This window comes from Echinops telfairi, unplaced genomic scaffold, assembly GCF_000313985.2.
Source record: "Echinops telfairi isolate 266 unplaced genomic scaffold, ASM31398v2 ScPeMD7_70;HRSCAF=299, whole genome shotgun sequence".
Classification (NCBI taxonomy): domain Eukaryota; kingdom Metazoa; phylum Chordata; class Mammalia; order Afrosoricida; family Tenrecidae; genus Echinops; species Echinops telfairi.
Window position 1 is genome coordinate 36,156,424 of NW_022103968.1, and position 27,850 is coordinate 36,184,273.

General features: G+C 40.6%; 1 protein-coding gene and 1 pseudogene across 2 annotated transcripts in view; one reads left to right on the forward strand and one right to left on the reverse strand.

Annotated features, from left to right (window-relative positions):
* The window catches only part of BTAF1 (B-TFIID TATA-box binding protein associated factor 1), a 109,802-nt gene extending 92,836 nt beyond the window's left edge, over positions 1–16,966 (reverse strand). For both annotated transcript variants that reach the window (XM_045291236.1, XM_004701077.3), the window contains exon 1: positions 16,933–16,966. In XM_045291236.1, the coding sequence (XP_045147171.1) occupies positions 16,933–16,946 (14 nt within the window). In that variant the 5' untranslated portion in view covers positions 16,947–16,966. The remainder of the gene's footprint in view (positions 1–16,932) is intronic.
* On the forward strand, positions 11,065–11,269 carry LOC115870063 (annotated as a pseudogene).
* Positions 16,967–27,850: the final 10,884 nt, after the last annotated feature.

The window sequence follows — 27,850 nt, forward strand, 5'->3', positions numbered from 1 at the left end:
GAAAAAATGAGGACCTGATGCCGGGGGCTTAAGTGGAGAGCGAATGTTTTGAAAATGATGAGGGCAATGAATGTACAAATGCGCTTTACACAATTGGTGTATACATGGATTGTGATAAGAGTTGTATGAGCCCCTAATAAAACAATTTAAAAAAAAAAAAAGGAAGAGGACCTTCCTTATCCATATTGTGAATGAAAATAGATCTGCCCCATAGGATTATAAATTATATGTACCCAAATATATAAAGCAAACACTTAGAGAAGTGAATAAATTGTCCTACAAAAACAGTTGGAGATTTTAACACACCACTTTCAAAAACAGAGTATCTAGAAAGAGGATTGATAAAGATGTAGAGGATCTACATGAAACTAGAAATCAACTAGGCCTAAGCAAGCAAAGAGAAAACACTCCACCCAACAATCAACTAAAAAATAAGCCCAGTGCCATTTATAAGGGCTCTACATAGGGTTTTTGAGGCTGTACGTCTTTACAGCTCCACCCAACAATCAACTAAAAAATAAGCCCAGTGCCATTTATAAGGGCTCTACATAGGGTTTTTGAGGCTGTACGTCTTTACAGGAGCAGAAAGACTCATCTTTCTTCCAGAGCGACGGGTGGGTTGAATCACCAATCCTGTGGTGAGCAATCCAACACTTACCTGGCAGCACTAATAGGACTCCATCTACCCAACAACAGTACAGTATATATTCTTCTCCAGTGCATATAGATCAGCCTCCAGGACAGTCACAAAGCAAGTCTCAATAAATTTTAAAAGGTTGAAATCAAACAAAGTATGTTTTCAAAAAAATTGCATAAAATTAGAAATTAAGAACAGAAGAAACACTGGAAAATATACAATATATATAAAAATTAAACAACATACCATGAAAACACCAATGGGAAAGAAGAAATGAAGAAAGCTTAGAAAATATTTAAAATAAAAATGAAAGCATACACACCAAAACCTCTGGGAAACAGCAAAGACAGTGCAAATGCAACGGCTAGCTGGTGGTTCAAACAGACTAGGCACTCTGCAGAAGAAAAGACCAGGTGATCTGCTCCCATAGAGACTACCAGCTAGAAACTCTCATGGCGCAATTCTACTGTCTCCTATAGAGTCAGTGTGAGTCAGAATCTATAGCACACGACAAAGAGCATGTACATTTAAAGAGAAAATCTAAAATTATCATACTGCTACAACTTGAGGAACTAGAAAAAGAAGAGAAAACCAGGCTTTAAGTTACCAAAGGAAGAAATAAAATTCACAAACCTCTCGCTGAACTTACAAGGAAGAAAAGAGAAAATGCAACTGTCTAAAATCAGAAATAAGACAGAGACATTTCAACAGCCCTAGGGGGGAGAGGGGGATCAAGAATACAGTCAGTCCTCCGTATCCACCAGTTCTGCATCAACTGATGAAGTTCAACCAACTAGCTATCAAAAATGTTCAAAAGGGGGGGAAAAGGCAATTATGTACTCAAAGGCTATAGGAGAGCAAAGCACTATTCAGTGTGGTACACATAAGTAAGCTAGAGAGTATTTAAAGGATATAGTAGGTGGTGGTGGTAACTATTAGGTGCCATGAAGTCACTTCCAGCCCATAGCAATCCTATGCATAACAGAACGAAACAATGCCCGGTCCTGTGTCATCCTCACAATTGTTCCTGTGCTTGAGCCCATTGTTGCAGTCACTGTGTCCATCCAACTTGCTGAGAGCTTTCTTTTGTTGTCCCTCTACATTAGCAAGGATGATGTCTTTCTCCAGCGACTGTTCTCTCCTGACATGTTCAAAATATGTAAGGCTCACCAGCCTTGCTTCTAAAGAGCCCCCTGGCCATACTTCCCCCAAGACAGGCTTGTCCTTTCAATACTCTTCACCAGCACCACAATTCAAATGCATCAATAATTCTTCGGTAATCCTTATTCAATGACCAACTTTAAAATACGTACAAGGTGACTGAAAATACCATGCCTTAGGTCAGGCACATCTTGGTCATCAAAATAATACCCTGCCTGGCATTTCAATATTCTAAATAGGTCCTGTCTTTTGATCTCTTGACTGCTGCTTTCATGAGCATCAACTGTGCTCCATGAATACAAGCCAAAACAAAATTATCAACAATTTCAATCTTTTCTCCATTTACCATAATGTTGCCTACTGGTTCAGTTGTGAGAATTCTGGACTTTACATTGAGTTATAATCCTTACTGAGGGCTACAATTCTTGATCTGCATCAGCAAATACTTCAAGTCCTCATTTTCAATAAGCATGGTTGTGTCATCTGCCCATCACAGGTTGTTAATTATCTACTGCCAATTCTGATGCCACACGTCACCACAATACAACAAACTGACACAAGTGGTGGAGACGGTAGGATATGAAAAGGTTATATAAAATATGATGTCATTTTATATAAGCAACTTAACCCTGCACAGATTTTCACATCTGCAGTGGGTCATGGAACCAGGCCTAGGTGGATTTTAAGGAACTATATTATTAACAGTACCCCACCACCATTGCACTAATTCCAACTGATTGTGGACCCTATAGGTCAGAGAAGCTGCACAGGGTTTGTAAGTCTGAAAATATTTACAAAAGGAAACAGCTTCATCTTTCTCCCAAAGAGTAGCTAGTGGCTTAAATTGCCTACTTTGTAGTTAGCATCCCAGTGCTTAAGTCACAGCACCACCAGGGCTATGTCATTATGAATAACCTAAATGAAAATGAGACACATTCCAAAAATACAAACTTACTATGCTTCTGACTTCCACTCAACCTAAGCGAAGACCTTGACGCATCTGTAGCAAATCTATCTATTGATTCAGTAATTAAAAAACAAGCTGAAAAGAGAGAGAAACCTGGCAATCTGGCTTCATTAGGGAATTCTACCACTTAAAGGAGTGATTCTGATCCTTTTTACATTTCTCTAAGAAATAAAAGTGGAAGAACTATTTCCTAATTTATTCTGAGGCCAGTGTTACGTTGATATCAAGCCAAAGACACCACAAGAAAACTACAAATAAGTATCTTATGATAAATACAGGCGCAAAGATCTTGAATACTACTATGCAAACCAAACCCAAAGGCCTACTAAGTAGGATTTATGGTAGGATGTAAAGATGGTTCAACATCAGAAAATAAATCAATACAACATCAATAAAGGAAAAGTACTACAATGATCATCTCAATGAACACAAATGGTATCTAACAAAATCCATTATTTTATCATAAAATCACTTTGTAAGAAATTTATAAAGAAAACTTTTTATCTATGAGAACCTTTAAGTAACAAAAGATTTTCTTTTTTATTTTAAATCTTTTCATCAGCCAATCCTTAGGAGAAAGATGGGGCTTTCTACTTTGGTAATCAGAGTTACAGCCTCAGAAACCCACAGGGGCAGTTCCACCCTGTCCTAGAGGGTTGCAAGTAAGTCAAATGGTGTGTTAGTACAGGTTAACTAGAGAAATAAATCCCGAGACACTCATATGTACCAGAGCACTTTTTATCAAAGAGCAATTGTACATTAAGAAAACATCCCAGCCCAATCCAGATCACGTAGGTACGTAAGCCTGATATTACCCCATATGTCAATACTACTCCATAAATTCCTCTTTAGACTCAAGTAGCCATGCAATGACGTTGAATGCAGGAAGATCACAGGCCAGTGGGTGGAAAGTCTTGTGGATCCAGTGGTGATGGAAGCATCTCAGTGCTGGTGTGGGTCTCTATGGGGTTCCTCCAGCTCCAGGGCTCAGGCTCCATTAGTGTAGTTCCATGTGGCTTGTCATCAGGTATATGAAGCAGAGAGTGTCTGGCCTCTAGTGGGCTATTTCCTTTCTGCCTCCAAATGAGGTCATCAAGCTGCAACCTGATTGACTAGACTCCACCCCTTCCTCAAGTTGACAGATGGTTTTATTAGTCTTAGATCAAATTTATGCCAGTGAATTTATATATGTATATGTGGTATATTCAAAGAGACCTCAAAACATGAGAAAATAGAATTAAAAGATAGAAATAGCGGACTTGGTGACTGGCGCCAAGTCCAAATAAGTTCCACACAATAGGAAAAGGTGTCACTACGGTGGCCACCAAAGGCCTGAATATACGTCAGGACCTTGAGAAACGGACTTCCGGTCCCGCCCTTCGGAGACTTGGTGGAGGGAGCACTGTTTAAATGCTTTCTGTAAAAGGAGGGCAGCTTCAGGAGTCTGGACTGGGACTGGTGAAGCCCTCCCAGAAGCAGGCCCTCACCTGCACTCTCAGTTTTCCCCATCACCAGTGTTTCCTGCTGGAACTGGATTTGCCAGACCTCAGAGAAGGGACCCCAGTGGATGTGAGCAATATGCTATGAGGGTAGTAAAAATTATACCCCTCCTTCCAAAGCCGACTCTTCATCACCAGAGACACATCGAAGAATCAGTTCTCCCTGCAGCTGAGCTCCATGACTGCTGAGGACATGGCCGTGTATTACTGTACAAGGAGCACAGTGAGGGGGATACCAGTCTTCCTGCAAAACAGAATCTCACCATTTAGGCAAATGCAGTCCCTCCTCCTCTTACTTTCCAGGCGTCTTTGGGAAATGATTCACTAGACCTTACTCTCAGGCACCTCTGGGAGAAGTGCCTCAACTCTGGAATTCTCAGGTGTCCAAATTCAATGATCAGGATTGAACACAAGTCAACTTTGAGTGCTGATCTGGGTTTTCCTTGTTACTATGGTGCCCAGTGTGAGATGCAGCTGTGGAGCCTGGGAGAAACTTGAGGCAAACTCTTTGGGGAGAAACTGTCTACTTCTTGAACTAGTGGGACAGGATCATCACTTCCCTCGGCTGAGGCAGGGCCCCATGGAAGGGTGCTGACAGCTCAAGGAGCTGATGCCACAAGTGTCATGTCCTTCACCTAAGATACATTTGAAAGTTCCTTTCTTGTTCCCTGTAACACCGCTGAAGCACGATGATCTGCAGAAGATCCGTTATTCTTCCTGTTCCCAGCTTCATACTACCTTTGACTCGCCATAAAATTCCTTGCCTTACCTGTATAAATAAAAGCGCTGCAGTTTCAAAAAAAAAAGATAGAAATAGCAACAAAAAAAGATAGCAATTTTCCATGATCTTTTTGAAGTGCTCCCCCACCATGTTCTTTATAACAATTTTTGGCTCTGTTATACAACGGTAGTTCACCTAGACCCAGGATCTCCCTATAGAAAACAATGGTAAAATATTAAAAGAACTACACTGGAAGTTAACCATGTGTATCTAACCAACTCTGATTTGAACTTATCATTAAAGGCTGTTGAGATGGTTCTGACTCATGGCGATCCTATATAAAATAGAACTAAACACTGTATGGTCCTGCACCATTCTCACAATAGCTATGTTTTAGGCCACTGCTGAAGCCACTATGTCAATCCACATCAATGAGTGTCTTTCTCTCTCTTTTTCTGCTGCCTCTCTACTTTACCAAACATAATGTACTTCTCCAAGGACTGGGGTAGTGAGCCAGTCTCACCAACCTCACTTCTAAGGAGCATTATGGAGGTACTTCTTCCAGGACAGATCTGTTCATTTTTCCGGCAGTCCATCGTATGTTCACTACTATATGCCAACACCCTCAAAAGGCCTATTTCTGTCATTTTGGGGGAGGACTTAGGGAAGCTCCCTATACTTATGATCCTATTTACAAAGATAATCTAGACATATTTTACAGTTTTAAATTTTTTTTTTCTTCCATTTAACAAACGTTTGCTGTATCTTTGACTTACTGCAAAGTTCCTTAAAATGCACCTCTGGGCAGATTTTGAGTATTTCATCATTTCTTTTCCATTATGGAGTTTCTAGGAGCCCTGGTGACACAGAGTTGGCAGTTCCAACAGCAGCTGCTCTGCAGAGAAAGAGGCGGCAGCTTTCTGTTCCCATAGAGTTACAGTCTCAGAAACGCACAGGGGCAGTGCTACCCTGTTCCTATAGGGTCCCTATAAATTAGAATCAACTCAATGACGGTGAGGTTTTTGTTTTGCTTTGTTAGTTTCTGGCTATTGTGAACACTAGCTACAAAATGAACACTCTTTAGCAAGTGACAACATTAACCTAAAATTCTTTACCTTCTGCTTTAGACTAAAATGATTTCTTCTTAAAAATCACAAGAATTGTCATCTTGAACAACTATTTCAACACTATTAAGCTTTCTTTTGAACTATCTCTAAAACTGTTGTTGTTAGGTGCTACGAGTCAGTTCTGACTCATCAACTCTGCACAACAGAACAAAGCACTGCCTGGTTCTGCACAATCCTCACAATCTGTGTTATATGCTTGAGCCCATTGTTGTGGTCACTGTGTCAATCCATCTCCTTGACAATCTTACTCCATGACGCTCCAGTTCACCAAGCATGTCATCCTTTCCCAGAGACTTGTCTCTGATAACATGTCCAAAGTAAGGAGCCTTCTGGTTGTACTTCTTTGCAGATAGATTTGTTTGTTCTGGTAGTCCACGATATTTTCAATATTCTTTTCTAACCATAACTCACGTGAACCAATGTTTCTGTGGTCTTCTTTATTCAACATCGCTTGGGTTGGGCACACCTTAGTCTTCATGCCTGCCCTTCAAAACCTTAGAGTTCCTGTGCAGCAAATATGCCTAATGTAATGCACTCTTTGCCTGCTGCTTCCATAAGCAATGATTGTGGAGCCATGGTAAATTAGATCCTTGACAACCTTAACCTTTTATCCATTTATCATGCTAACTATTGGCCCAGGTGTGAGAATTCTAGTTTTCTTCACATTGAGTTGTAATTCATACTGAAAACTGCATTCCCTAATCTTCATCCCTAAGTGCTTTTTAAGTCCTTCTTGCTTTCAGCAAGTAAGGTTGTGTCATCTACATATCACAGGTTGTTAGTGAACCTTTGTCCAATCTTGATGCTTCATTCTTCCTCGTATAGTCCAGCTTTCCTGATTATTTGCTCAGTATACAGATCTAATACGTATGGTGAGAGGACACAACTCTGATGGGCACCTTTTGACCCTAAACCTGCAGTATGTCAAACAATTGTCTCTTGGTCCATGTACAGGTTCTGCATGAGCACAACAAAGGTGTTCTGGAATTCCTCTTCTTCTCAATGCTTCCCATAGTTTGTTATGATCCACATAGTCAAATGCCTTTGCAGAGTCAATAAAAACAAATAAGCATTTTTCTGGTATCCTCTGCTTTGAGCCATGATCTACCAGGACTGATATCCCTTGTTCCATTTAATATTCTGAATCCAGCTTGAATTTCTGGTAGCTCCCTGTGAACATACTGCTGCCAACTATTGTTGAATAATCTTCAGTAAAATTTTCCTTGCATGTGGTATTAATGATATTGTTTGATTATTTCCATAGTCTGTTGGATCAACTTTCTTTGGAATGGATACAAATATGGATCTCTTCCACTCTGTTAACGAGGTGACTGTCCTCCAAATTTCTTGGCACAGACAATTCAGTGCTTCCAGCACTTTATCAGCTTGAACTAAACCAATTCATTAAAATGTCACAAAACGTCTTATGCTCCTCGCTTTAATCTACCTTTTTAATCCTCCACTATCTTTTACTCCTAGGAGCCCTGTTGGCATGATATGCTATGCCTTGATCTGCTAACTACAAGGCCAGCTGTTCAAACCCACCAACCTATCCATGGTAGAAAGAGGAGGCTGCCTGCTCCCATAAACTTTTGATTTTTTTTTTTTAAAGTCTTACAGTGTCTTAGTTGTGACTGACAGGGTGGCAGTGCACAAGATTTTTTTATACTTTACAACCAGGTGCTGAGTGACACAAAAAAAGTTAAACATTCAACTACTAGTGTGACGATAGCTAGATGGCTAACAAGTTTGGCAGTTAGAGACTATTCAGAGGCACTTTGAAAGAAAAGCCTGGCAATCTACCTTTAGAACAGCCAGCCACTGGAAACCCTGTGGAGTTCTACTGTGACCTACATAGGAGTCACATGCGCCCAAATCAACCAAATGATACCTGACTTTTATAACTAACAAAATATTCAAATATTTATTAAGTAGCTTGTACTAATGGCAATTAAGGTGGAAAGGAAAGTTTCCTGAGGATAAATTTAAGCACCAATTCTAAGCAAAGAACTGTGCCATGCTCTATTAACAACGTTTTCCTTGCTTCTTTTGAGAAAATCTTTGATCTGTAATAGGTATAACCAGGCCAGAAATTTGAAATTACTAGCTGCTCAACGGAAATAAAGGCTTTCTACTCCCATAAAGAACTACAGTTTCAACAACAAAAAAGATATCAATAGTTATTTGATGACTATAAAAATATAATCACGCTTTTTTAACTGATTTCTCACAATGAGAAAGCTGCAATTTAAGAAGGGATATAAGAAACAAAATTTTTTTTTAATTCCAAGGACTTTTCTAGACACATAATAACAACCCACTGCCATTGAGTCAATTCTGACTCATAGCAACTCGACACTGGGTTTCCAAGACTGCAAATCTTTATGAGAGAAAAGAATTTCACCTTTCTCTGGAGTGGCTGGTGGGCTTGAACTGCTGGGGTGATTAGCATCCCAACACCATAGTACCAACCAGGCTGCTTAAACACATATTATGCATCTAATAAAGATTTGTTAAATGGGCTTGTGCAAGGTTCATTATAATATATACTCAACATATGTTTGAAAGTGACCTTTATGCCTATATTCAGTGTGTTAAACAAAAAGTAACTTCTTAATTTTATAAGACTTGGATTTCCAATTCCCTTGTCCATATATTTAAGAAGAAATGTGTAAAAGGTTTTTGCTATTAAAAATAAAAGTCTGATTAATAAGACAGTTTAAAAAAAAAAAAGAACTACAGTTTCAGAAACCCACATGGGCAGTTCTACCCTGTCCTATGGGGTCATTATGAATTGAAATAGACATGACAGTAGTGAGGTGGGGAGGAGGGGATTTTAATAGGCATATTACATAAAAACCAATGATGAAAATAACAAAATTGATATTAAAATAGTACTTCACTAGGTGAAAGGATCAATATAGAATTCTGACCCCAAACTAGCTGAAAGAGGCCATGCAATAGGCACCATAGTCCTTTAATAATTTCCATCCTTTCTTAAAACTTTCCTTTAGCTCCAAGACCAGCTTAGTTTAGAACCACACTTCTGACCAAAGGTCTTGGACTCTACACTAACCTAATGCTGATACTTTCCAAAGCTACAAAGAGTTTCCTTGCCTATTTTTTCTGCAGGGCTTTTATCCCACTGCCATTTCATATCACCTCTGCCCCACTACCAGTCAACTGTTGACAACAGGCCAGTTCACGCTCTCATCCAATTCCAGACCTGTTTATCTTTATAACTCCCACCTTGGTGGTAGTTTAACTTGCCTCCCTAAAGAGAAGAGTAAGAACACGTGGATGTTTTTCTGTCCTACTGATGCAGAGCTTCTTATATTCCTGACCACAGGACAACAGTTTAGACCCCAAGCAAAGTGAAAAATAGAAGGGTAAGCAAAAACCAGGATCTAACAAGAAAGCAGTCTGACCTGTTACCCCAGGCCAACAGGTAAGTAGCAGGGTCAAGCAACAATGGAAAAGATTGGTATACGGAACCGGAACCGGTGTAGGAAGGGCAAGTGTCATGAAACAGGGTCGGTATTATGCTGGAAGGGACAAGGTCCTTGATGAGGAAGGGGTCTGAAGGAAGCTATGTGGTCAGAAGATAAAGATAAAAGAAGAGCTGATTGAGGGAGCAGTGTTTAGCACACAATACTTTTGACTAGCTCTTGCAGAAAAGCTAGCAGAAGAACATGGCATTTTCATTCTCTGAAGGAAAAACAGAGGTAACAGATGTCAGGCTGAATGGAGGTTACAAGAATAACTTAAATAAAATATAAAGCATTATATTTTGACAATGTTCACTGGCTATAAAGCTACTAGTGATGATTAAGAAACCTGACCTATCTTCAATATCGATTTCAATTTGGAGAGGTAACTACACAAGACATAATTCAAGTTTATCTTAGCAACCTGTCATTTCGGCCAACAGCTCAAAAGGCTACCTAGAAAAAGGAAAAAGTACATTAAAATTTGTAGAGGCTATGCTGGCAGCTGCACCCTAATCTATCCAGCTGTTTGCATCTTGATAACTTATAACAGTAAAGATAGAGAAACAAAGAAGTCACATATGAGAGGGCTTTAAAAAGCTCATGGGAAAATTCCATGATCTTTTAGCTCCATTTTCCAAAAACTTTTTGAAGGCTTTTGTGTATTTTGAGCTATGGAACTTGCCCTAGCTCACTGCTTTATAACTAATAGATAACTGCATGCTGCATTTGAACTCATAGGCCACTTGGGGGGCGCAAAAACAAAAAGTGAGCGAAAGGAAGTAATAAATGACACCCATTCCTCAGTGCACTTCCAATCTCACTGATGTTCTCAGAGTAAATTTAATCTATCTGGAAATTTGTTAAAAGGTCAATTGACAGAATACCTCAGCAGGATGACTTTGTAATTTTAATTAAAAGAGAATGATCAAGTTTGTCCATTTCATTAATCATTTTTATATTGAGTGAAAAATACTGTTATTTGAATTCTTATTTTTATATATTTATTAGGGAAGAAGATCATGAATATGTAGTATAACAACACATTAATTCTCATACACTATTATTAAGGGTGGAAAAAACACTGATCAAATGAAAAAAAAAAACAAGAAATTCTTAAGGCTAGCAATTTACCGTGTGTATCTTTTAGTGTATGTTGTAGATAACTTGAAACTATGTAATGAGTATATTATTTTAAAGAAGAAAATAGATTAAGACACCACATAGAACCTAAGAAACAGCATGAAGATGTGAAACCACACCACAGCCAGGTGGCCAAGACCAGGTGCACACTACTAAGTTCCATTTCCCCCACTAGGCCATCCATTCCTTGAGAATAGGGACTCTCACCATTGCTCTGTGCTAAATCTAGCTCCTATAACAAAAACTACACATCCAGAAATACTTGTTAAATGAATGCTGAATAATGATAATATCACCAAGTTGTGTTATTTAGTCCAGGACATCGCTTCTCGGCCTTTTGGCTAAGATCAAGTGTAGTCCAGGACAACTTTGCCCTCTTATTTTCCATCCATAATCCAATAAACCTATATCCTCTTACATAAGTTTCTCTTAAAGACCAAACATACTAGCCTAGGTTCTTTAGCAGAAATATCTGTGGTTTCAAAAGTTGGTATAAAATTGTACATTTTTAAATGGCTTAAATCAGCAGTTCTCAACCTGTGGGTCGTGACCCTTTTGGGGGTTGAACAACCCTTTCACAAGGGTGGCCTAAGACCATCGGAAAACACATTATTTCCGACAGTCTTGGGAACTGAGACACTGCTCCTTTATCCATCTCCAAGCGGGTCCGCCCACATGCCAATGCACCCACATAAGAGTACCCAGCTTGAAGATTGTTACCCATGCTACACCATGCTTCAAGACAAAATTTCATTTATTTATCATTAGAAATAAATATTTTACAATATATAATTACATATTGTTTTTGTGATTCATGCTTTAATGATTTCCAATTTGTAACAATGAAAATACATCCTGCATATCAGATATTTACAATATGATTCATAACAGTAGCAAAACTACAGTTATGAAGTAACAACAGAAATAACTTCATGGTTGGGGGGGGGTCACCACAACATGAAGACTGTATGAAAGGGTCACAGCATTAGGAAGGTTGAAAACCACTGGCTTAAATGGTGAGTTTTATGAATGTGTAGTTTTGCACAACTAAAAATACAGATTAAAGGACTTCAAGTAGTTTGAGAAATAAACCAGAGACAGGGAAGAATTTACCAGAATGAAACAGGAAAGTTTTGTATAATGCATGTGCTCTCCCTTTTCAGGTTTCATCATCCCTAAATTGTTTCAACTTTTAAATACTTGAGCAATTTCTAATGGCACAAAAGACTCAGGGTTCAACAGTGAAAGACTGGCACAGCAAGCCTACCCAGAGGTGCCTTGGGAGACAGGCCTGGCCATGTGCTTCCAAAAAGGTCACAGCTTTGAAAACACTATGGGGAGAATGAGGAGCTAATAACAATGCGTACGAGAATGAAGCAAATGTTGTAAAACTCATTGTGGTGGTTATTGGACAACTTTTGATGTGACTGAACTACTGAATTGTAGGATGTCTGAATTATATGCTAATAAAAGTGTTGGGGGTAAAAAGCCCTATGGAGAGGAATTCTATTCTAAACACATGGAGTCACATTAGTTGGGAGTCACTTCAATAGCAACAACCACCACCTGTCAAATCTTCAATACAATCAATTAATGGAAAGGGGAAAATCCAGCCAGCAAATATAAGAACCAGTGCTACACTATAGGTAATTAAGAACAGTTTTTCTACATTAGCATCTTCCCTGTTATTAGGAAAGAATGACTGGAACTTCCTCCACATGAAGAAATTTTCTTTTATTTACCAGAATAGGCCTGTTTAAAAAAAAAAAAAAAAAGACATTCTTTTAAGAATGTCCTTCTAAAATATCAACAAAACAGAAAGAGAATTAACAAAACCAAGAAAAGTTCTGATCAGACGTAGTTTCTTCCATAAGAGGATTTGTTGGGTTTTTTTCCTGAATCCTTTCCCAACAGTTGCATCATTTTCAAATGCAGAAAAAAGCTTTATCACAGGCCTGTTGTGGCTTCTAAAATGGTCAAATCATAAGTACTATCTACAAAATTTCCACCACCTGTGTCGGTTTGTCTTGCTGTGGTGACTTACGTGTTGCTATATTGCCAAAAGAGATATCACCAATTGACTTTCAAATAACCATGGTGGACGGGTTTAGGTAGGTTACCCAGATTAAGACTACGTTCAAAGGACTCGCGGTGGAAGGGTTTAGGTAGGTTACCCAGATTAAGACTACGTTAAAGGACTCGCTTTGGAAAATTAGCCAATGAAAATCCTGTAGATCAAGAGAGATACAATTCAGTGCTGGATAATTAGCTTCTTTTTCCACTGATATTTCATGGCATTTAATGGAAAATACCAAACGCTGATTGTATTTGCAATTTTAGAGTCACAAAGTTATCTGGAAGATTCAGTTTACCCACATATCAAAGGTTGAAAGTAAATAAATGTGTTCATTTTCGCCAGATTCTTACATAAAGCAAAATCCAGTCTTTATAAAGCTCTAAATGGGTCTAACCAAATTTTTGTGGGGTATCATTGAGTTGGGATCTAAAACAGAGCTTTATAAATGCAGGCTTGCATTATACCTAATAGCCAAACCAAACCCACTTCATGGAGTCACTTCTGACTGACAGCAACCCTAAACAGGGTTTCTGAGACTTGGTAACTCTTTACCAGAGCAGACAGCCTCATTTTCTTCCTCAAAGTGGCTGTAAGGTGTGGGCTTGGACCAGTGATCCTATGGTTAGTAAGCCAACTTTAACTTTAACCTAATAGCACCACGAGAGTTCCTGTGAACCCAATCCAAACTAAAACCAAACTCACTGCTAGAGTTAAATTTGACTCACAGTAACCCTATAGGACAGGGTAGAACAACTGCCCCTGTGGGTTTCTGAGATGTTAACTCAGGGAGTAGAAAGTCTCATATTTCTTCCGTGAAGTGGCTGGTGGTTTTGAACTGCTGACCTTGCAGTTAACAGTCCAGTGTGTTGCCCACTATGCTATCCAATTTAACACTATAAAAGGCTATATCACACTCACAAAATGATACTATTTTATAAACTTTAAAATATGCAAAACTATAGTCAAAGTTTTTCTTCAAGACTAACTAGCCAAACTCAGAACCTCTCACTGAAAATCATGGGGAATATTAATAAATTATGGTAATAAAGTACTAATATCAAGTATTAAAATCACTCATTCCTTAAAAAGAAAAAAACATACTGGGCCTCTACTAGGACACAAGCAATCTGCTAGAGATAGAAAGATCAAAGTAACATTCCCTACTTTTACAAAGTTTGTGTTAATCAAGTAGCGGAGATAAATAATTAAACGATCAACTACAAAGTGTGACAAACAAAATTAACACATAAGCTTAGACCCAAAAAACTAAGGTTGGGATTAGACAGATTTGAGATGGGCAAGGAAATGCTCCAAGGATAAAGCTTGGGAAGAGATGACAAATTCAGTGTGGGTGGAGTTTGTATGTCTATGTGTTACAGAGAAGCTGAAGTTCAAAAAGTGAAGCAGGAACCACATCACAAAGAGTCTGGACAAGATACATTAAGAAATTTGGAGTTTGTACTTAGGCAAAAGGATACAGTCAAAAGAGTCTAAGAAGAAATGTGACCATATTCAAACATGCATAACAGAATACTCATTCTGGCACTAGTGAAGAATAAATTAGAATGAGGCACAGTGGGAGGCAAGAAAAGCAGAAACTTTTGTTTGTGCCAGGTGTCTGAGATGATGGCAGCCCAGAGTGAAATTGTGACAACTGGTATGGAAAGACAAAGGATGAAAGATTTAAGTAGAATTCACAGGACTGGATAGTTATGGTAGCTGATTGGATGGGGAAGAGGTAAGAGAGAAAAGTCAAAATTTATTCCCATGGTTTCTGGACACCAATTTCCTATTTCTCTTTGTTAGAAATGTTTCTCACAAAATTCTAAAATTTCCTAAATATATTAGATTCTTTCAAGTTATGTACATTGATATAAAATGTGCAAAAATAATTTTAGATTTTATTTGGGCAAATATTTACCGACCTGAATATAAGCCGAGGCACCTAATTTTACCACAAAAACTGCATTAAAAATGTGCTGAATAACTCGGTTTATATACGAGTATATGGTACTTTCTACTTACTTTTGCATAAAATAATATCAAAATGAGTCAGTATCCCACACACACCAACATGAGATAAAGTTTAATTAGCAGGGACCTATGACCAGTTTATGGAGAAGGTCTGCCCGAAATGCAAATTTACCATCTAAAGTGAATCTACAAATGAAAAATTCAAGAACTAATTTTTCGGAAGCATGAAAGGTCTCAGAAGTGTTTTCCCCAAACTATCAAACTAATAACAGACATAGCTCCCTTACTTGATAGCCTTTCCACACACACACCCCAAAGTGGAATTTAATAGAATTGTGACTAAGTGAATAAGAATCTACAGAACAAGAACACCACTCTTCAAAACCTCATGTCCACAACAAAAGACTCACAAAAACTCACTGCCCATGGAGTTAGTCAATGCCGACTCACAGAGACCCTATAAAACAAGGCAGAACTGCCTCTGTGGGTTTCTGAGACTCTAACTCTTCACAGAAGTAGAAAGTTTCATCTTTCTCCTGCAGAGTGAGCTGGTGGTTTTGAAGTGCTGACCTTGGTTTTGAAGAACACACAGTGCAACAAGTAACCACTATGCTTTCAAAAGGTGTCCTAAACATCTACAAATAGATGATCAGTTGCCAACACAGGTTAAGCTTTTTCAACGTCCTCATTCTGTTTCTATTAAAGTTGCTACTGTGAAAATGTAGTTTGCTCTAAGAAAGTAATTTCAAAAAGCTACTAAATGCCCTTAAAACACTATCTTTTCACAAATAAATCTTACACTAAATTTAGGGCCCGATAACACAGATAACGAATTAGAAGGTACACTTTCCTGTGTAACACTGAATGGATTCCATTAATCTATGAAATAAAAATCTGATGCCCCATTCTGCAGGTACCTGGTACCTAGCAACCCCCTTCACCCAATCCCCATGGGTTTCTCCGACACACAGTTTCATCAGTTATCTAGGGATTTTCTGAGGGATGGGTTATCCTTTCCCCTGCAAAACAGATAACGATTGATGTGCTCCAGAAGTGAACTAAATGACAAGGAATGAGTACAAACTATTTTGGTTGTCTGCGCTATCATTTTTTTCCTTTGGTCTATGCGATAACCGATTGCCACCCGGTCGATTCCGACTCACAGTGACGCTATGGGTCTGAGAACTGTCCCAAAGAGATTTCATTACAAAAAAGACTGCCTCACCTTTCGCCAAAGGCGGTTCAGGGTAGGTTCGAACCACCAATTCTCATGAAAACTGACATCTTCTGCGCTGAGGAGCTTTAGTGGATCCGTCTGATGACTTACAGAGGGGCTCTTGCCCACTCACAAGAAAGAACACAGTCAGCAAAATAAAACCGCTGACAAAATGGTTTTCCCATTTTGTCAGCCTTTCGACTATCTGGAGGCAAAAAGGGCTTTCCTCTTACACCACTCACTGGAAACGTCTGGTCGGTTTTTCTGTTAATTCCCTTGGGCTTTCCTGTTCCTTGACAATGTTTTAAAGCAATTTAAGAGTCCAGGCCCTGGGAAAAGAAGATGTTGGGGACCCAAGAAATTCTTCTTCACATTACAATGTTAACGACTGAAAAGTTTACTGGTGAACAAAAGGGAGGCGGCGTTCCATCGCAACGCAATAATGGAAAGAGGTCTCGGGAAAGAACATACCCCTCTCCAGATATGGTTTCTTTATAAAGTAACCGACCTAGAAGACCACCGGGTAACAGCCACTCAAGCCTCCTTCGGCAGTTCACCCGAGTTTTCCTGTGAAATGGAGGCTACGAACCATTCTTCGCGCATCTCAGCGCCCTGAGAGAGAGAGAGAGAGACTCACTCTCCTACAAGTGAAAGAGGGAAGGGAAGCCCGACGAGAAATGAAAAAAAACTAGCTCTAACGTCCCGGGCCGTCTGTTCAAAAGAAAGACATTCTGAGCCGATTTACGAGGAGGAACCCGAGCCCAAGCCCCGCGGAGCTGGAGGCGAACTCCGGAGTCTGAGGAAGGAGGTGCCCGAGCCCAGGGACAATGGCAACCGATTCTTTCTAGGAGTGGGGGAGCTCCAAGGAGACCGTGCCTCGCCGGGGCTGCCTTCCTGTCGGCTGCTCGGAAGCGAGACCTACCTGGAGACCGCCATGTCCGGGCGCCGGCGGTTCGGGGCTCCCCGCGAGCGACGCGCCGCGCCGCGGAGGCGCTACTGCCCACAGAGCAGGGCGGCGCAGGCCCAGGCCGCGGAGGACCGGGGGGCGGCTGGGGCGGCGGAGGGCGTCCGGCCTCGGGCCTTGGGGCATCTGCTCGGCCGCCTCCCCCAACTCCTCCCCGCCACAGCCTGGGAGCAGAGGTCCGAGGCGGCGGACGAGACAGAGACGACTTCAAACCGGGTGCCCCCAGCTCCGCTCTTCGTTGACGCAAGCGTCGGCACGCCGGCTGCGACGTCAGCGCGCCGGAAGTGACGTCAGCGCCGCTCCGCTCGGCCCGTGCCGCCAGGAACGCGAGCAAATCCCACCTGGCAACGGCGGCGGGGGGAAAAGCTCTTTGTGTTCTTGTAGAGGTGGTCGCGAGCCGTACGACAAAGCCGGGAAATAAAATATAAGGGTCTCCTAACTTTCCAGAGATGGGAAAACGGCGATTTAGCTGAGATCTGGAAGTTCAGGACACTGTTTTCAATTCCATACTGTCTTGCGCCTCATACCACCAGACAGCAGGAGACCGAAGGACTTTGTCTTTAACATGCTGTCGCCCAGAACGGGACTTAGAAAATGTTTGTCATATTTCCCAGAAGTTCCGCCACCGAGCCTGAGACATACGTCTGGGCCGGAAGGTCTTCTGCCAGTGAACTTGTCAAGTTTGAATCATCATTTTTTCAGTCAACCAGAGTTTTAAAACTCCCCCACGTGTCTGTCTAGTCAACCGTTTAAATGCATTCACCTTTAAGCTTTAGTAGCGTCGGTCCTTAATTCTTAGGATAGTGTCTCTGAAGCCTTTTTGTTCCAGCACATTCTACAGGCCACCTAAAGAGTAAGCTTCAAAACTAACCATGTCACTCTTCTGGTAAATTGTCCACTGGCTCCTTATCAGAAGAGGCTAGGTCTCTGCCTTTGTGTCTGTTTTCTCATCTATTAAATCAAAGGAGGCTAATGAGAAGTCTCAAAGAAAGTTGTGGAAACAAACACTAGGTAAAAAACAACAACAACAAAAAAAAACAACACTAGGTCATGTATCCAAAAGAGCTTAAAAGAGTTGTGTAAACTCTAAAGCACACATATGTATCGGGAAAGCAACTAACGTGGGTCCCTGTTTAGTGCTACACATTTGGTACGCATTATCTCATACAACTTATCAGGAGCCCTGGTGTGGTGGTTATGCAGTTGGGCTGCAATCCAATCTGTCAGCATTGACTCAATGGCATTGAGTTTCTAGTTATCTCAGATAACTTTGACTCAATAGCAGGGTGTTCTAGTTATCTCTTACAATGGTAAAGCAAGTTTGTTTTACTGGGGACTCATGCAGCTCATCACAATCCGTACATACATCCATTGTGTCAAGCACATTGGTACATATGTTGCCATCATTTACAAAACATTTTCTTTCCACTTGAGCCCCTGATATCAGCTCCCTGTTTCCCCCCCTCTCTCCCTCATGAACCCTTGATAATTTTTTTTTCATGTCTTACACTGACCACTGGCTCCCTTCCCCCACTTTTCTGTTGTCCCTTCTCCCTGAGCAGGGGTTATATGTAGATCATTGTGATCAGTTCCCCTTTTCTCCCCCAACCTTCCCCTTACCCTCCTGGTATCACTACTCTCATTATTGGTCCTGAGGGGTTTATCTGTTCTGGATTCCCTGTGTGTGAACTCTTGTCTGTACCAGTGTACATGCTCTGGTCTAGCCAGATTTGTAAGGTAGAATTGGGGTCATGATAGTGGGGGGGAGGAAGCATTAAAGAACCACAAGAAAGTTGTATGTTTCATCAGTGATATACTGCACCCCAACTGGTTCATCATAAAGCAAGTTTTAATCTTCACTTTAGGTTAGCAAACTCAGAAGGGTAATGTAATTAGCACAAAATCTAAGCTAGTAATAACGTTTATTGTTCATCGGTTCAATAAATATTTATTTGGCACCTGCTCTGTGTCAGACTCTCTGCTAGGTGCTGTTTATAGTAGAGAAAATTCTAAATTGATATGTAAGTATCCTATTAAAGATACTTAACAATTGGGTCCCCCCTCCCCCCACTTATTGCCCCAGTTTTTCTCCCCACTCAAATTAATAATCCACACACTGCTTTGAAGTCAATTCCGACTCACTGCGGCTCTATAGGGCAGAACAGAACTGCCCCATAGGGTTTCCAGGGCTGTAATTTTTACTAAGATATGTTTAGGAGCTCTGGTGATGTAGTGTTTACATGCTGGGCTGCCATCCAAAAGGTCAACAGTTCAAAACCACCAGGCTTCTACGGGAGACAGACAGGCTTCGTACTCCCATAAGCAGTTACCGTCTTAGTCTCTCAGGGGCAATTTTATCTACCTTGTGGTATCCAGTCACTATGAGTTGGCGCTTCCACTTTAAAGGCAGTGAGTTTTGGTTTGTGATGAATGGAACCACTGACCTTTTGGTTAGCCTCTCAGCGCTTTCATGAAACCCCAGGACTCCCCTCAAACTAGCAAGCAGGTTCTTTTACTGAGTGTGGACTTGATTCATTACTCAGCCAAAATGAAGCTCCTGCTCCAGAAGGATGGGATGGAGAGGTTGATTAGGGACCTACTCTGACTTAACTAATCAATGAAAAACTAATGAGGTGATTAACCTCGGCATTCAATGACAAAAGGAAGTCATCTGAAGCGCTTGGGAACCTACAGGGCAGAGAATAAGAGAAACACCTTACAGAAAGCTGCTGTGTTAACAGACAAGATATGGAAGACAGAGAAGAGCCATCTTAAGGAATTTGGATTTTATTCTAGATGCAGGAGAAATCGTAGGGGGATTTTAAACATGGGCATAAATGATCTGATGTACACTTTATAAATTTTTATTATTTATAACTAAGGCAATCGTACATACTGTTTTAAATGGGACTTAGAAGAAAAGAAAGGACTGGTGTTATAGATTTGTAAGGGATTGTGTACTAATCAAATACAAGGATATGTCACAAATAATGCTACTGAGATTCTAATAAATGCACACATGGGTTTATTCTAAACAAAGCACGTTTATACCTGGCTCTTCCATTAGTTGATAGCTGCACAGAAGTTCTCTCATTAATACACTAGTGTTATGTAATTTCTTTAGAGTGCCTTTTAAAAAATTGTCCAATCAAAACAGTGTGACTGTAAAATGGTGCAACTGTTAGGTGTCCGGAGTGGTTTATCTCGGTTCTTGCTTCACAACGCTGAAAGAATTCAAGCAGCAGACGTACTTTTGTACATCCAAGTGATTCTTAGGAGGGAAAGGAAAGTTTCAGGTATTACAGTCTCAAAAAGTACACGCTATTTCTGGCAAGCATACAAAGCCGCATGGGGACCTCAAGAGAGCTCAAGACTGGAGATGGCCACTTCAGGAATGCTTGAAAAAAACACACGTGACAACAATACCGGAGCAGGAACACGAAGCAAGAGCAGGAAATCCCCAGAGGCCGAGAGAGCCAGCAAGCCCTGGAGCCCTGCCTTTACTCCCCTCCTGCATTACTGGACGGGGCGTGGTTGAGAGTATTGGCCTGACTTATTGGTTGAGTTTAAGTTCACCTGTGTGATGTCATGTAGTTGGTGCCCAGTCTGTGTGCCCAGGTGGACCTCCCACCTGGGTCCTAGGTGACTTGGGTCTGAGAATGCTCGCTTCCGGATTTTCCCATTAGGTGTCTAATGAGTGTGCCTGGGTTTTTTTCAACCCCTTTATTGTGGCCGAGACAGCTAATTTTCATTTAGCTCAGGCATTAGAGAAGACACCCCCGCCATTATCCCTAATCTAGTAATCTGCCACAACCACTGTGGAATCTGGTATGACACTTCTTTAAAAAGGTGGAAATAGAAATACCTTAAGATCCAACAATCCCAATACAAATCTATATATTCTAGGGTAATAAGAGCTATGACACAAGTAGATGTATATACACACATTCATCACCAGGAGCCCTGGTAGCATAGCAGGTGACACACTGGACAGCTAACGACAAGGTCGGCAGTTAAACCTTCTAACAGCTCTGCAGAAGAAAGGCAAGACTTTCTACTCCAGTCAAGAGTTAGTCTCAGAAACCTGCAGGGGCAGTTCTAGTCTGCTCTACGGGGTCTCCATGAGGTGGAATCGACTTGGTAGTAGTGAATTTGGTTGGGTTGTTTTTTGTTTTTTTGTTATGTTGATCACCACCTTAGTCACAGTAATAAAAAAGATGGAAACAATCCAAGTGCCCATCAATGAAAAGCTGGATAAAGAAACTATGATACATGTACACAATAGAATACTACCCAATGTGAAACACTTTAACATGGATGAACCTGGAGAACATTATCCTGAGTGAAATTAGTCAATCACAAAAGGACAGATGGTATATGACCACTATTGTAAAACCTGAAGTTAGTAAAAACTAACAAATATGATGTGCTTACTACTGGAGTTGGAAGAGGAAGAGAGGGTAAATCACTAATCAGAGGGTAGACACATTGATGGATGAAAGTGAAAACTATAAGATATATTCTTAACTTAAGCCAAATCAGGAGATATCTGATATCCTAGATTTTAATATATTGACTTCTTTCAAAAATGCTTTTACTGAAGTGGTATGCTATCATTAGCTTAACCTCTTGGAGGTTACAAAAAACTGCCCATTGTTTAATTTAAAGCAAATCCATCATAAGGGGTATACATTACATTCAACACGCACACACACAAAATCAATGACTTAATTAAATTGAAACTGGAAATACAGGGAATCCAGGGCAGATGAGCCCTACAGGACCAGTGGTGTGAGTGGCGATATAGGGAGGGTAGAGGGAGAGTGGGTAGGAAAGAGGGAACAGATTACAAGGAACTATATCTGATCTCCTCCCTGGGGGAGCTGACAACAGAAAAGTGGGTGAAGGGAGACGTCAGACAGGGCAAGATATGACAAAATAACAATTTATAAATTATCAAGGGCTCATGAGGGAGGGGGGAGCGGAGAGGGAGGGGAAAAAGGACCTAATGCCGGGGGCTTCAGTGGAGAGGAAATGTTTTGAGAATGATGAGGGCAATGAATGTACAAATGCGCTTTACACAATTGATGTGTGTATGGATTGTGATAAGAGTTGTATGAGCCCCTAATAAAATGATTTAAAGAAATTGAAAAATCAAACAAACAGTGGCTCTCTAAGGGATCAGCTGGGTCAGTTAAATTAAATGCAAACAAGTGAGCTCAGAAGGTTATGGTGACTATTTTGGGTGAATCCTAAAATATAATTGTGATAGACTTTCTCAAAGGACAATATAAGCACTGATTACAAAGAACTTGTAAGAAAATTGAAAGCCCCATCAGTGAGAAAAAGGCCAGAAATGTTATGCCAAAGTATTTTTTCACATCACAACAGCAGATCTGTTCATTCTTCAGTGGGAGCACTTTGAGAGCAGCAAGAGCTGTAGAATTTCAGAATTTCATTGGGAAAGCTGGTTTCATCCATCCTACAACCCTGGTCTTGCCTGTGGGATTTCTTTTGGTTCTCAAAGTGCAAAGAACCTTTAAAAGGAGCACAATGCAGGTCCCTTGAGGATGACACCATTTCGATATGGTGTAAATAAAAGAACAGAATTCCTTGGGGGGAAATTAGCAAAATGGAAATATTTCTCTCAGAAATGAATAGATCTAGATGGAAGGTCTGTCAGCAATGATGGCTTCATATTTTTGTATGTCTTTGTTTAACAAGAGTTTTGATGACTTTGTAGCAATACTTTTAATTTACCTTCATCTCTTGATGTTTGAGTGACCTATTTTAAATTTCGATCTCACAACACTTAACAGCTGTGTGTCCAGAGGAATTTCATAACCTCTCTAAGTTTCAATTTCCTCATCTGAGAAATGGGGATAATAATAGAGTTGTGGTGAGGATTAAATTAGACAATGCGTCTAACCCAATTACTGGTATAGTATACATTCAAAATAGTAACCATATTAATTATTTTTTGTTAACTATGTGAGCAACACAAAAAAAAACTATGTGAGCAAGTGACTTAACTTCTATTCTTAATTTCCTCAATGGTAAAATGGAGATAATAATAGTAATGGTAACAACAAAAATCTGAAACCCCTACCAGATATTTTTCCAAATTTAGAATTTTTTTCAGATTTTGAAGAGTTCTCCAATGCATGTACCATATATTATGTGACATCCCAGCAAAGTCTATGGAAACACCCTCTAATCAAACACATTGATGGTGTGCAACAAAATATATAAATAGTCATTTTAAGGAGAATAGATACAAGACTATAAATAGCTGCATGTCTGTTCAGGTCAAGTTTTGCTGTCAAATAATATTTTAAAGTATAGTTTTAGATTTTTATTCATTTCTGAATTAATAAGGCTCATGGACATGTACTTACAGAGTTTTAAGAATTATATGACTTGATACATGGGACATGCTCAGAAAATACAAAACGCTCCCCCCAGTAGAATTCACTTCAGAGGACAGCACTGAAGCTACAGCTCAGGGAGAGGGACATGTCTGATCAGAGCACACAGGAGCAAATGAAGGGGGAGGAACAGAGAGTGGAGCACATCCTGGCACCAAGCCCTGAGGACCATAATCCAGCTCAGAGCCGCCAAAACACAGAGAGGACCATAGGGCCGGCCCCACTACAAGACATGATGTTCCTCACTGACTCATAGTGCTATGGGGGACAATACTTGAGACACAGTGTGGGAATTGCACCTGATCTGACCCCACCACACTGAGGCAAAACACTAAGGGCATGCAACAGAACAGCAAGGGGAGGAGAGCAACGACGTCCCCAGGGAATACCAAAAATATCGACTTTGGAGCCAGGGTGTAGCATCCCATCTGACTCAACTGGAAAACACTTCTAAAGACCAACAAACAGACCTTGAACTAGGTGGGACAAACAATCAGAAGGAGGGAACAACAGGACCAACAGTTCCGGGGGGACACCGAGGAGGGGGAGGCGGGTGAAGGAAGTGGGTGCTAACGGAAACGAACGAACAAACAGAAAGAAGAAAAAAATGATAGTATAAAGAGAAAAATAGAAATAAAGCATATGAAAGAAATGACCACCAACAATATCTTTAAAAACTAGAGAAGAAATTTCAGTTGTAGAACAAGGAAGAAATACTTAAGCCTAGAGCAAATTCAGGTTGGGTCAAGAGAAAGGTCAATTGACCAAGTATCATATTATACCATGGTTCTATCCACCATAATCAAGTTTATAATAATCTATCTGATAGTGAAGCTGTTTGCGTCCCTCACCTGTGGCTAGAAGGGATCTGTCAGAGGCTCAGTCTGGCTGGATAGTCTGCACATGGATTTGGACTCTCATTTAGATGGCTGCTGGTTTGAATATAACCCTTTAAGATCCCAGACACTATTCTAATTGATAGCAGGGCACCATCTGTTTTCTTCACCACACTTTGCTGAAGCACCCTTATTTTCCATGATCTCTTCATGAAGCTGACTATTGAGCTGGGCCATGTTATAAGAACCATGCTTGGATTGGAGCTAGAATTACATGGGAGCTCAGAATCATCTTTTGTCCCTGGGTTATGAATGACTCTGGTTTACTTTAGTGGTCATATTATGACAAAAACAAACACCAACAAGAACATCAATCTAAACCAAAAATAAGCAAACAGAAAAAAACAAGCCAAAAAAGCCTCCAAACACAAACAAACAAAAAAGAAAAACATTGTAAATCTTCTCCCTGGGGTATAAGCATTAATAACACCAATAATTTATCCAATGGCATAGGATTTAAGGTACTATTGATATGAGGGGTTTATGGGAGTTCAGTCCAACTGCAAGCTGCAATCCATGAGTTGTTGATTTGTACAGGCTGATTTCTTGATTGAGCTGTTTACATTGAACATGGGGAGGTTGGTGCTAAGGGAAATTTTCCTGTACCATTTCTTATAAGGGCAGATCCTTGCCTATCAAATTATTACCTATCATATTCATGCAAGGGAAGGATTGAGATACTAAATATGTGGTGGCTCTGGGTCCCCTGTCACTGGAAAACCTCTAAGCCAGGTTTCCCACCCAGGCTCCAACAATTCCATCTCCACAGTCTTGGGGTGTTCATCCTTTGCTGTCTCTCCCAACAGGGAATTTCAGCCCTAAATCCAAAGGCTACAGGTAGTTTTGAGGTGGGGCCCAGTTCACTCAGTTGGACTTCCATGTTGAGTACTCTGGCGTGGCCCTTGGGGAAATGCTGCTTTCCCTTTTCAAAGTGACTTCTTCCCCCTTTTATTGTGATGCACTATAGATAACAAAACATTTGCCATTATAACCATTTTCTATGTACAATTAGTGACACTAATCACGCCCACCATGTTGTCTAAACATCATCTCTCTCTGTTTCCAAGTTTTATTTCCTTAACAGAAACTCCGTGTCCCCATATCCCCCTAACACCCACTGCCAATAAACTTTGGTCTCTATGCATTTGTCTATTCTAGACATTTCATGTAAGTAGAGTCTACGATATATTTCCTTTTGTGTCTGTCTCACTGCACTCAGGTTTTAAGGCTCTTGTAGCCCGTATCAGAAACCAATTTCTCTTTATGGTTGAATCGTGTTCCATTGTACCAGTATGGGCCACATTTTAAGTATCCATTCATCTGGTGATGGGCAGTTAGGTTATTTCACCCTTTTGGCTATTGTGCTTAGGAACACTTTAATACTTTTCTCTTTGATGATGATGATGATTCACAAAAATAAGCATGGGAAGAATAAATAAACTAGTAATTTTAAAATCTATTTCTGTTTGTTATCTATTTCTGTGTAACAAGTTACTCCAAAACTTGAGAGGCCTGGAACAACAAACACGTATCCTCTCACAGAGTTTCTGAGTGGCTTAGATATGTGATTCAGTCTGTGGTATCTCAAAGCTCCCGTGGCGCTAAAGAATTGGCTTCCCAGCTCACGCACGTGTTTATCGGCGGTCGTCAGTTGCTCACTGTCTGTGGATGGGATGCATCACTTCCTTTCCATGTGGGATCTTTGTAGGACTGCTCACAACACAAGGCTGCCCCAGAGCACATATTCCAAGAAGTGAGAGAGAGTGCATGCGAGCAAGAGCACACCTAGGGCAGAAGGCAGTGGTTGTTTGTAATATAATCTGAGACAAATCCTGTGAATGTCCTTTGGTGGTATATGTTTGCATTGGCCTTGAGTGAACAGCTAGGAGTAGAATGACTGGATCTTAGAGTAAGAGTATTTTATTTATAAGAAAATGTCAAACAATTTCCCAAAGCGATTGTATCATTTTATACTTCCACTAGCAATGTATGAGAGTCACCCAGTCTTTTTTTTTTTAAACCTTTCCAAAGTCCTTTATTAGGTCCTCCAGGCTGTGAGCTGCCCTTGAGGAGGGTGGGGGTGGGGTGTCTGAGCCTGGAGTCTTCCTGTCCCGGGTGTCAACACTGACATCATCGTGAGGACACCTGAATTCCAGGAGTCATGGAAAGAAAAATTCATCGGAGGGGGCAGACGCTGTGGCATCTGCAGCCTTGTTTGCTGGCTCACGTACTGTCTAAACTGGTACATGGCTGAGGAAGGGTGGGGAGTGGTGGGGGAATGGAGGGGTGGACCACCTCCTCCGCTTTTCAAAGAGCAGCCTGGCTCTTGTGGTTGGGCTCCAGCAGCTGCTGGTCCTACATCAGGTAGATGATGCCCCCTGCCACTCACGCTGCCCTTGATGAGAAACTTCATCAGGGACCACACCTGGGCCACCATTGCAGCTAAACTCCTGTGCTCCATGGCAAGGACACTTGGCTCATGCCCTAATCAACCTTTTGATGCAAGCACTGTAACAGTGTATTCATACAAAATAGGTCTAAGAAATTATCTGTCTACAAAAACAGACACTATCATTTGAGAGATCAGGCAAATCCACAGGAAACAAAGAGAAATTGAGCATTAAACTGCAGAAAGCTGATTTTATATTTAGAAAGAATCATAAGCTTCAGAAACTGAAAGACAGGAGCTCCCCATAGTAGTTTGTTGGGTCGTGTGTCAGCTTACCTATCTGATGGACTCTGTCCCTCGTAGTAAGGTTCCCCCACTGTCAAACTCACAGGACAGGGCCAAGTAGGTGGTAACTGAAATTATCAAAACTTTCAGCCCACTATGACTATGAGGTTGCATGTTGTAGGTATCCAAACAGTAATATGAACAGGATTATTTGTTCAAATAATCAGTTAAAACACATATTCTATGTTTTCTTACACATCTCACTTTATGATATTTTAAATTGGTTGCTCCCCATTAGGAGAAGAGAAGAGGGGAGAAAGTCAATGACATAAGGAAATAATTAGTGCAAAGGACTCATTATTGGAGCACACGGATATCAGTCTTTATGACCCTGACTGAGACCAGAAGAACTAGATGGTGCCTTGCTACCATTACTGACTGCCTTGAAACAGAGCACATTAGAAGGCTTGAAGTAGAGCGAGTGAGAAATATGGAACGAAACTCAAAATCATTAAAAACAAACAAACTCACAACCATCAGGTATGTTGATCAGATAGACTTGAGAGCCCCTAAGACTATGACCCTTAATCACCTTTCAGGCCTGGAAATTAACTCATCACGGCACCTCAGTTTTCAGCCAGTTAGACACATCTGTAAGGAAAATAGTGACAGTAGAAAAATATACCCCACTCCGTAGGACAATCTACCACTCGAGGTCAAAAGGGCAGTCCGCTCCAGGACGAATTTCAGAAGGCAGGAAGAGTTAGGAAAGGAGGAATGGAGTAAGAACTACACAGAGGAAGTGGGATGGTAAATTGTAGGGATTGTAATCAATGGCATGACATCAAATATGTATGAATTGTTGAATGGAAAGCTGA